Genomic DNA, 12,211 nt, shown 5'->3' on the forward strand with positions numbered 1-12,211 from the left:
TTTAAAATTTACAATCATTGTAGGATGTTGATAAAGATGATGCTTAAAGAGTTTTAAACATTATTAGTAAATGCATCTCTTTTTAAATTTATAGCAAAGTTACCAAACCAGAATAGGGTACGGGTACAGGTTTGTGGGTATAGTATGCTGGTACAACAATTTTTGTTTGGGGGTTGGTATGTTTTGATTATGTCCATATTTTGTTTTCATAAATATATATATAATACAGGCAGCCTAAAAAAATGAATTAAATTCAAAATAACTAGATATCATGCATATGCTAAAGAAAACTACCATAAATATTACAAATTTGAAACACAATATACTAATTCAATATCAATTTGTCAAACATGAATGTCATGATAGATATGCATTAATCAGATATATATTAGATTTAAGGGTGAAGGGCCCCCACCCATGAAATAAAGATAAATATGGAACGTATTGGATTACATTGAGGCTGCTTTAAAACAATAAAAACCCTGAGAGCAGCAGAACAATACCTATAGGATCAAAAATATTTTCCATAGATTACCAGAAGCTCTAGATATCCCATCTAAGCCTGCAGATACACAAAATCTACCCAAACAAACTACAACAAGAAGAGACTAACAATCTACATCACTCATTCTATCACTCTATGCTACCAGGTGAGAGATTCCTCATGTCAACCACCTCTTCAACCTAGGGCATATTGACATTCTTAGGTGGCCCTTTGAGGTGGCCAATCAAAGAAAGAAATCAGATTTCATATCTAATAATATTGTCACAGCCTATTTACATACATCCCTGACAATGGTGAACATGCAAACAAGATAAAAGACAACCATCATCACCACAATATGCATGCATGACCCTTAACTCAAATTGCAGTTCATCTATAATATTGGCAGAGTTGGATCTTTGAGAAGGGGAAGACACAGTGCTAACACCCTCAACCACCATAGCTTGCACCTCTCCTCCCACTTCCATGTTAAGATTTTGCATCGACATCCCAAATAATTGGTTTGGAAGTGACATTAGAAGAAGCCATAAGCACTCTTTTGCATTCAGAAGATTGTGAGCGAAATTGAAGACAAAAGCTTCGTGAATTGTCATCTTTAAATCACCAACAATTGCCCACTCAAGACAGTTTTCACAAACCATAGGGAGGCCAGGTCATGATAAGCAAAAAATATACAGTAATTGGTGAACCATAATGCTGTCTTGAGACAATTGTACCTCATCACAAGGCACCAGCTGTCGGGTCTCCATATCAACCCAAGAAACCAACATCAAGACCATAAACAAGATTTTCTACTATAGTGCACTGGAACCACCGCCCTTGCAATGCAATAAAAGAATTACCGTCTCTGACCTTTAAAGCACCATACAACTTCACTGGTGCCATACGCAATTTTTTTTTGGCATTGTGCTAAGTCCAATCAAATCCTCAAATGAGCTGTACACTGCCATGGTATGCTCTCATGGCCGTGCATGCACTGTGTCTAACCTCCTTCAAATTAATGATGTTTACATTGTGTAGAAGAGTTGTTAAAATAATATTAATATCTTCTATAATAGTCATCTTCAATTTTTAGTGGTCATCTTCTATTTTTAGTTGTGGACTCATTTACCTTTTTAGTTAATTTAGCGTTTAACTCTTTAGTCTTTTACTTTAGCGTTATATTCTAATTATAGAACATTGTCTTGTAACCTCTATATATACATGTGTATATCGTTTAATGTAATTATCCGATTATTGAATCATTCATTCAATTTATTTTTCATGGTATCAGAGCGGGTCGATGGGATTCTTTAAAGTTTGGCGAATTTTTTAATAAAAATTCATGGCCTTCTTTTTGGAATGTTTTCCAGATATTTGCTTTTTTGAAGGCTTTTTGAGGGTTTCGAGAGTTTTTGGTTCGTGGTCGAATTTCTTTGTACTGGGCAGCAATTCATGTTTTTTTAGGGTTCTGGAGATTTTTCGGGCTTGCAAAATGGAGGTTTTTTTTTGAAGATTGAAAATTTTCCTAGGGTTTTTGCAATTTTCGATTAGGGTTTTGACCCTTCAGTTCAAGTCGAAATTTTATTCTGATTGCAAGTTCTTGGTGGGTTTTTCGAGACCTCAACTGGGTCGTCGTAAAATTTTTCAAGGTGTATCGTTTTTCATGCCTCAATTTTTGAGCCGTCGGATTTGCATTCTGATTTCAGATTCTTGGTGGGTTTTTCGAGAGCTTAATTGGGTTGGTCTCATATTTTTTAGGGTACTTGGTTTTCTTTGCCTCGAACTTTGTGCTAGCGAATTTGCCTTGGAATTTAGAAACAACAATTTCTGCTAATTCTGTGGACGTCGGGAATTTTGGTGTTTTTTGGGCACCGTTTATGCTGTTTTAAGTTTGCAGAATTTTTTTTAATTTCTGGGTTTCTTCCAAACCTCAAAATTCGTGCCAGAATTCTCCTATAGGGTTTCAGTTTTTTTAGCAGCTGCTTCTATTCTGATTTTTGAATCAGATTCTTTTGTCTTATGCTTTCACTAGGTTGACCTCGTTCAACCTCCATTTTCGTGATGGCATCTTTGGCCAACATCATGTTGGAACACAGTCAAAAGTTCAACAGCTGCCACAACATCTGTAAACAGTGCATGTTCACGATATCTGAATATCTTTGCCTTGATCAGATTGATTTAGGCCAGACCTCGGCTTACAAGTCCCAGGGTTTTCACAATTTTCTTGAAAAATTGTCTGTCGGTTTACTGATTTTTTCCACAAAAAATCATGGGAGGGTTTTCACGTTTTTTTCCTCAAAAATTGTTCGCAAGGTTTATAATTTTCCCTTAAAAATTATCTCATCTATAATCCATGATTCATGTAAGATTTTAGTTATCTGGGTTTTATTGTTTTTTTCACAAAAACGCAGATTTGTAACCTCAAATTTCTTGGTTTTTCGATTTTCTCCTCAAAATCATAAATTCTCTTTTTGAGGGTTCCTATTTCAGGGTTTAGAATTTTTTCCTTAAAAATTATTATGTCATCCGCAAAGCTTGCGTGGGATTTCTAGGTTTTCACAATTTTTTCTTCAAAAATTGTTTGCTGGTTTTTATGATTTTTTCCTCTAAAATCATCTATAATACGCGAAGTTCGCGTGGGATTTGTGATTCCGGAAGTTCTCTGGTTTTGATTGATTTTTCTCCTAAAAAATTGAGCTTTGTTGTAGTCAGTTTGGGTCGCACCTACCAGGGCTAACATCTGCAACCGTGGTATCTTGTAGTTAGTTTTGGAGTTGGTACTCTTCTGCAAAAGGGTTTGCTGATTTTTTCCTCAAAATCATTGTTTCAAGCTTCAGTAATTCGTGTGTGCCAGATTTCTAATTCGCATGTGAAGGCTACATTCGCTTGGATGACTTTTGGTATTCTTGGTCATTAACACTTTTCAGATCTAGGGAGGGTCTCTGTAGCAGCAGAGTGTTCTTTGCATGTGTGATAACACCTGTAGTGTTTTCTGTAGGGTATTGAGTACGATGACCATTAGAGAGGGTGTTAAAATAATATTAATATCTCCTATAATGGTCATCTTCTATTTTTAGTGGTCATCTTCTATTTTTAGTTGTGGACTCATTTACCTTTTTAGTTAATTAGCTTTTAAGCTTAATTTAGCGTTCACACTTAATTTAGCGTTTAGCTCTTTAGTCTTTTACTTTAATGTAATGTTCTAATTATAGAACATTGTCTTGTAACCTCTATATATACGTGTGTATATCGTTTAATGTAATTATCCAATTATTGAATCATTCATTCAATTTATTTTTCAAGAGTTACCTCCACTATTTCTATTTATGACATATCAAATTTAGTGATGTTTACAAGTTAGAATCTCTTGTAGATCATTGCAAGCATTGAATGTGTGGCTATGTTATTTTTGTGATTGGGGCATGATTAACCCCATCATTGGCTAGACAATTCACTACCACACTAAGGTGCCTCTTGCAGAGTTCATATTTGATCACTTCAAAACTATGGCTTATCATGATAGCCTCATCTACATATCTGTCCGTTTGCCAACATGGGCTTTTACTCTTAATTATTATGTTTGTCACTAGTAAAGAATCATCTTCCACTATGAACTTAGAAATTTTCAGAGTACAAGCAGCTTCTAAGCTAGCTACCGAAGCTTCCCATTCAGCTTTATTATTTGTTTGAACACCAAAGAAGAAAGGACCTCCATACATCAGATCCCTTCATGAATCCCTTTTCACAATCCCTCTTTTCTCTGATCCAAGGTTACTTTTCTCTACCCCATCGTATCCTGTACCCATACCCGATTCCAATTAGGTGACTTAGTTTTAAAGCAAGCATTTATGTTAGTGGACAACATCTGGAATCAGTGGTAAAGCCCTTACATTATATTGCATTGCATCCCAAGGAAATGATAGATGGAACTGTACCTCTGTTACAAATTTATTCTGATCACAGCTACAGTGTAGTATATCTTCTTCAAAGTAAGGTATGCTTGCTTCCAAACCTATGGTTGGGTATTGGATGGTTACAATGGATCAACTTGTTTTAACATCAACACAATAGAGTGCTACTGATAAAAACTTCCTTGTGTGATAAGTTTGATGCATTTTTTGAAACTGTAGTTCTGTTGAAAATTGCCTAGTTCAGCAAAACTACTAGTGTAAAGAGTATTACTTAACGTACAAAAGGAAAAATGTCCAAGCACAGAGACCTAGCTTTGCAACTACATGATCCAATTTCAATCTGCACAAGAAAGCACAAGCCTAGATTAGAATAGACACACACACGCACACACACAATAGAAATTAAATTCAGAAAATTATAACATGCTAAGCAAAACTATCAGAAATATTACAAATTTAAAAACATAAAGCTGAAATCAAAATATTAGTTTTATAAGTTTTTTTCAAAAATTAGTGTATGGGTACATGATTACAATATTTTTTTGGAAGGATTGGGCATGTTCATACAAAAATGAAAATAACATATAAAATGACACACACACGCGTGGACACGCACGCACACACATGCGCACACACATGAAATAGAAATTAATTTCAGAAAATCATATAACATACATATGCTAAGCATAAACTATCAGAAATATTTCAAAGTAAAGAACGTAAAGCTGAAATCAAAATATTAGTAATAACTTAAAATTGTTATAAATATTATCACAATGCTCTTTATAAATACGACTTCCAATTTTATTGCCATTTACAATAGTGACAATATTATTCATGATGCTCTTTATGAATATTACATGCTTACAATAGTGCAATATCATTGACATAAAGGGCAGTCCTTTCTTACCTCACCCAAGATCATGTCCATTACTTTGTTTCTTTAATCACGCGGAAGGCGTCTCAAATGGCCGAGCTTATTGTCACAATCTATGGTTGATATAATCTCAAAACAGTGCAAGACAATTGAAGTCATCTGTGCTGTTTGTCATCGTCCAAGTTTGGCCAATTCCCATATGCATGGGCAGGATCAAAACATGGGCTTGGAGTCCAGTGACGAATTGTCGTGTTCAACACAATGAAGGCGACAAACTGTCATGTTAATTTTAGTAAGACATAATTTTGTACAAGTCCCTCACTTGGTTGTGGCTTTTTCTTTTTCGAAGTATGTGTAGAGTTAAACCACTTATTTTCTCCTCATTTAGTGCACTATGCTTTTCATATGTTATGGTTTAATATGGTGTGGTCATCTGTGTATTTGGGAGCGCTTTTTAAAAATAAATGCTTTAAGGAAATCTATGTTACCAGCTTCCGGCTTCAAGGCACCTGTTTCGGAAACCGTCCTGGTTTTAGTGACTTGGGGACGACCAGAAACGTTTCCCAGCTGTCCCCGATCCCTGAAAATTTCCGGAAACCGTCCCGGAAACTCGGGGACGGTCAACATTTTCCCCGGGGACTGTTGACCGTCCCCGGGACGGCAGGGGATGCCCAAGCCGTCGCCTAGACGGCTAGCCGTTTCCGGCTCATCCAGCAATAAAATTTAAAAAAAAATAAAAATTTGAGCAGATATAAGATTCTTGTTGTTGTCGTTCACATTCTGAGTACCTATGCATAAATCTGAGTATTTCTTCATCCATTTGCTGCACTGGGTATGTTGTTATCTGCTCAAAATTAAGGTCAGTTTTTTCTGCAATTATTTCCATGTATGCTGGAAGAGATTTTAATACTGTAACTATCATATATGGATGCCATGAATTATTGTTATCAATCAATGAACAACTACCATTATTAAAGTCCGCGTTTCATTTGTAACATGTGCACTCTGTTCTTATATCTGAATGTTCATAGCTTAGTCTTAATCATTCAATCTGAGTGAGAACAGTTAACTTATTTTGCTGATGAATGAAAATTCTTTTGAGAACATTGAAATCAAACATCATCTGCAAATAATTAGAATTAGAATCAAGACTCTAATTTATAAATGTTATTATTTTGCTACTTGCTATTATTAAATTTCATTATTCACATATATATATATAGCTAGCCGTCCCCTGCTGTCCCCTGTTCCGGGCAAAAAAATAAAAGTCCCGGAAACCCGTTTCCCCGTCCCCCTGTCCCGGAAACTCGGGGTAACATAGAAGGAAATGCCTCACGAGAAGGTGTGTTATGTACTCCAAAGCCCTAAAATTAATATGTTCGTAGTAAGAAATCATTGTCAAAGTAAGTCGTTTGGCATTCCAAGTATATGTAAACATGGAGTTTGTATTTTTAATGCTTGAATATTATGTAGAATTAGTGAATTCAATTTTTTATTACAATTTATATTTTGTATAATGTCAATTATTTTATTTTTTTATTAAATATTATATTTTTATACTATATATTATATGTTTAATATTTATTTGTATTTTTTATATGTATATATAATATACAAAAATTATTATAATATATAATTAATATATACAATATATTTTTAAAATATAATACTAATTAAAATATTCAATATATTATATATTTGGTCTCTTTATATTTATTTTTAATTATGTATTAATGTTATTAGAAAAATATATTTAAATTATATGTTTTTCTATTACACATTATAAATATAAACATTATATTTAATATATACTTTTATAAATAATATTATTTGAATTAAATATACATATAATATAATATATAACATGTATATAGTTTTACATTATATTATTTAAATTAATGAATTTGTGAAATGTTTTTTTCACTCTTGCACCCTCTATCTCTAGCTTTGGCTCCCTGTATCCCCCTCCCCCTCCATCTATATTTCATCTCTCTCTCTCTCTCTCTCTCTCTCTATATATATATATATATATGTATATATATATATATATATGTATATATATATATATATATATATATCTATCTATATATATATTTCTCTCTATCCATATCTTTCTCTACCTTACCTCTCTCTCTCTCTCTCTCTCTCTCTCTATATATATATATATATATATATCTCTTTATATATCTCTCCCTTTCCCCTTCTATATATTGAGCTATCTCTCCCTCTCTCCCTCTTCTTCTTTCTCTCTTTAACTATCTCTGTCTCCCTCTCTCCCTCTTATCCCCCCCTTCCCCTCTTTCCTTCGCTCCTCTCTCCTCCCTCTTTCTCTCTCCCTCTACCTCCCTCCCTCCTCTCTATATCCCCATTCTCTATCTCTCCCTCTCTCTATCTCTCTCTATCTCTCCCTCCTCACTCCCTCCCTATACCCCTATCTATTCCTCTCTCTTCCTTTCTCTTCCCATATCTCTCTCTCTCCCTCTATCTCAGCCATTTCTTTCTCCATGTCTATGTTTCTATCTCTACTTATCTATATGTTTGTTTGTCTTTTTATCTGTCTCTCTATCTCCTTATTTCTCTTTCTATCACTTCATCTCACCATCTCTCTCTCTCTCTCCCCCTCTACCTCTATCTCTTTCTATTTCTCTCCTATCTTCATTCTCCTCTCTCTCTCCCCCTCTACCTCTATCTCTAGCTATTTCTCTCCTATCTTCATTCTCCTCTCTATCCATCCGTCTCTTTCTCTCTCTCTCTCTCTTCCTAGACCTCTCAATTTATATCTATATGCCTCTCTATCTCAATCTCTCCATATTTCTTCTTTCATCTCTCTCTATCTCTAAATAACTTACAGATTGACCTCATTTATTGCTCAAATGCATGCAAAAAAATAAGATTAAACTTTTTCCTCTTTAACCTACCACACCTCTTTGGCAAAGCCATTGCACACCAAGGAAGTTTTTGGACATGAATTACAAGAGGACTACAGAGATGATGAGAAATAAATTAAATATTTCCCAAATAAGAAAGCAGAGTATATTATATTCTAAGTCATTTGTGCTCAACCAATAGGAGTGAGGGCTAGATATGATTGACACAAGAGCTCCTTTGTCTCTCCTTTGCTGATGCTTGTGACTTGTGCAACATAGGGAATGCATTTCCGGATGGTCATTTAGGGTTTCAGATGGTAAAAATAATTAAATGAACTGTCTAAAATTTTGCCTGCCACTGAAATTGTTGGAAGAATGTTTTGGAAATTTAATGTCCATCCTATATCGTTGGGTACATGCATTGATGACTACACAGTCCACATTATTCTGGCCTCAAAAAATTGAATCCTGGTCAATTCCAGAGTCTACTTGAATCTGAATGTGATTCAAAGGATGAATCATACCTGGAAACGCAGGGTTTTTCTGCTGATTCTGTAACTTAGCTTTAAAATAACAATTGTTTGCACTTGCCCTATAAGTTGGTACCATTGTTTATAAAAAAAAATTAAGGGAGAGATGAATACCTGGTTGGATCCACGAAGTGATGTCTTAACACACACCATTGTAATCTCTGTCTGCATGAGCTGTCCACAACACAAAGAAGAGAGCAGGAACAGTAACTCCTTTGTGTCTCCTTTGCTGATGCTTGTGAGTTGTGACTTGTCCAACATAGGGAATGCATTTCTGAATGGTCATTTAGGGTTTCAGATGGTAATAAAGAATTAAATGAAATGTGTCTAAAATTTTGCCTACCACTGGAATTGTTGTAAGAATGTTTTGGAATTGTAATGTCTATCCTATAATCGTTAGGTACATGCATTGATGACTACACAATCCACATGATTCTGACCTTAAAAAATGAATCCTGGTCGATTGTACACTTGAATCTGAAATTGATTCCAGGATGAATCATACCTGGAAATGCAGGTTTTTTCGGCAGATTCTGTATCTTAGTTTTAAAATTAAAATGTTTGCACTTGCCCTATAAGTTGGTACCACTGTTGTACCCACGGAGTGATGTCCTAACATGCACCAGTATAACCTCTGTCCGCATGAGCTGTCCTCCTCCCATGTGGAGGTAAATCCAGGGGAATCAAACCAGTGACCATCATTCGTGTTTTCCAATGGCTTGACTGTCCAGTCTACCCCAAAGGGTTAAGTTGGTACCATTGTAACATCTTCCTGCATCACCAATATCTGGCCATAACTCACCTATATCTAAATCTACTCTATGCTATTATTTTAGGGTTGTTTTGACCGTTTAGGTCTCATCATTTTATGAGTTCTTACATGCATTGTGCTAACAACACAAGAATAATACACTCCTTCAAACATTTCTTTTAATATCTAGTACAATTAAGGGCTTAATATTTTTTTCTTTTGAAATGTCTTTTGAGTTTAGAGGTGAAGAAAGAAATCTGCAGTATGAAACTGGCTTTTTTTCACAATATCCCCTTGATATGGCTTTCCAGAGGTGAACAGAAACCAGCTGTATAACATTTGGTTTTTTAGTTCGTTCAGCTGGGAGTAGAGGACATCCTTCATCCTTTAATATTGTTTTGCTTCCAGTGATCACCACCTATGTGGCTAAGATTGTTTAACTTTGCAGACATAGCTACAGAGATTTATGTGACCCATGTTTCTTCAGTGTCTGACTTTGATTAAGTGCAAGTCTTTTGTTAAATTGATGCCAGTTTTTACATAATGTTCCAGGATAACTTGAGACTGCATGAGCGAAACAAAGAGGCCCCAAAAGCAATGAAATTACTTTCCAGGCTCCTTCCAAATAAAGTGACTGTGCAGATGCCTCAGGTACTTAACGAGGCATTTGAAGGTATCTCACATATTGCTGTCTGTTTCTTATAATTTCACTATTAACATTCACAAATAAATTCAGGATGAAGCCCTTCTTGTTGACTGGAAGCAGCAGTTAGAGAGGGATGTTGAAACACTTAAAGCAAAGGCAAATCTGCTATACATTCGAACTGTGAGTTTCTGTTTTGGACACTGGTTTCTCCATTTTTTTGTCATTAATGTTTTGGAAATCTCATTTTACATGCTTGACATAATTGTTGGCTATGGAAAATTTAAATCACTCTATTATATGTATATACTCCATATGTCCTTACTTGTTTTCTTTGCAAGTTTTAAAGATTTACAAGATTAAGTGTTGTTTATGAGATGACAAGAGTGTTTCAATGAGTTCTCCATGCATTATAAGATTTAGATTGCTCTTTATTTCAATATGTTGTTAATACCTGTTGCATTCTGGACGCATGTGTATAATTACATTCAACATTCTCATTTACATCTGTAGGTTCTTTCTCGGAACAATCTGGAGTGTGAAGGGATTGACACTATTTGTATTAAAGATCTAGCTCTTTCAAATGAAAGTGAGTTCAATATTATTTATTTTGTTTATAAAATTCCTTTGCATTTTTTAGGAAATGAGAACTTTTCATTTGAGATTTTTTTTATTGGATTTTTTTTTTCTTACTTTAATAGCTAATTATATGTTTGATAGTATGGTATCTATGATTTTACATGGTTGAAATTTTGTCGCAGGTTCTTACCCTAATGAGATATGAATGTGATTGTTTTGTTTGAATGACAGTCATATTTTTCATTGCATTTATTTTTAATTTCTATAATTCTATTTAAGTATGGGTGCTTGATTCTGAAATGAATGTGTTTTGAATCATGGTTGGTGTGTTCGTTAAGATTTATGTTGCCTGTGTTTCAGGTGCGGAGAAAATTGTTGGATGGGCTTTGAGCCATCATCTCATGAATAATTTAGAACCGTGTTCTAGAGATGGAAAACTTGTTATCTCTAATGAAAGGTAAATTATAGTGTCTTTCTGAGTACTTTTATTAAAAGGAGATTAAGCTGCAGGAAGATATTTATTTGTTGATCTTAACATTGCTTTAAGAACTCTTTGTGAAAAAGGATTCTGACATGAGATTTCTTATGCCAGTATCCATTATGGGCTTAGCATTTTACAAGGAATCCAAAATGAGTCACGGAGTTCTAAGAAGTCTCTGAAGGTAAAATCTGGAATTTCACAAACTTCTTGTGCTTTAGTAAATCTGTGATATATTTGTGTTGAATACATCTATCTTGGCAGGATGTTGTTACCGAGAACGAGTTTGAAAAGAGGCTCCTGGGAGATGTGATTCCACCTAGTGATATTGGAGTTACCTTTGAGGACATTGGAGCTTTAGAAAATGTGAAAGATACACTTAAAGAGCTGGTGATGCTGCCTTTACAAAGACCTGAGCTGTTTTGTAAAGGACAGCTGACAAAGGTCAGCTTCAATTCTCATTGTGTTATGTTAAAAATATGAACAAGTGGTAGCCATCACCACGTGTACAACTTTTGAGATTTGTTTCTTTAACTTTGCCAATAAAATGATCAAAGGTTTTAGAAAGTTGCCAAATTTTTATGATTTTGAGAATGAAAGTGTGACATAGAAGTGATCTTGTATATTTAATTGAATCTTGGCTTTTGTCTTTAGAACCTAGTGAAACACATTAGCCAAATTCATCCGGGACTTTTTATTGAAGAGTTTGCTCAACTAATGCTGTCTATTTTAGTTTTAATGCATATAACGAATTGTTCAATGCAGCCCTGCAAAGGTATTCTTCTCTTTGGCCCTCCAGGAACTGGGAAAACAATGCTTGCTAAAGCTGTTGCAACTGAAGCTGGTGCAAATTTCATAAACATTTCAATGTCAAGCATTACATCAAAGGTATAGTCTTAGTATTGTGATTAATGGTTAGCTTTAGTTATTTTGAATTATTACTCATGTGCATATCTTTTGTTCTGTGGTTGCAGTGGTTTGGTGAAGGTGAAAAGTATGTCAAAGCTGTATTTTCACTAGCAAGTAAAATTTCTCCCAGTGTCATATTTGTTGATGAGGTAAGCTCTGAATATGCATGCTAGTTATAT

The 12,211-nt window shown here is 34.7% G+C and overlaps 1 protein-coding gene across 2 annotated transcripts in view; it reads left to right on the forward strand.

Annotated features, from left to right (window-relative positions):
• LOC131030867 (uncharacterized) overlaps window positions 1-12,211 on the forward strand; it is a 52,452-nt gene that overhangs the window by 24,457 nt on the left and 15,784 nt on the right. For both annotated transcript variants that reach the window (XM_059213550.1, XM_057961811.2), the window contains 8 exons: window positions 9,976-10,074; window positions 10,160-10,249; window positions 10,580-10,655; window positions 11,006-11,102; window positions 11,238-11,307; window positions 11,388-11,567; window positions 11,889-12,011; window positions 12,098-12,181. In XM_059213550.1, coding sequence (XP_059069533.1) covers window positions 9,976-10,074; window positions 10,160-10,249; window positions 10,580-10,655; window positions 11,006-11,102; window positions 11,238-11,307; window positions 11,388-11,567; window positions 11,889-12,011; window positions 12,098-12,181 — 819 coding nt within the window. The remainder of the gene's footprint in view (window positions 1-9,975; window positions 10,075-10,159; window positions 10,250-10,579; window positions 10,656-11,005; window positions 11,103-11,237; window positions 11,308-11,387; window positions 11,568-11,888; window positions 12,012-12,097; window positions 12,182-12,211) is intronic.

The sequence above is a fragment of the Cryptomeria japonica genome, chromosome 10, assembly GCF_030272615.1.
Source record: "Cryptomeria japonica chromosome 10, Sugi_1.0, whole genome shotgun sequence".
In the NCBI taxonomy this organism is placed as follows: Eukaryota; Viridiplantae; Streptophyta; class Pinopsida; order Cupressales; family Cupressaceae; genus Cryptomeria; species Cryptomeria japonica.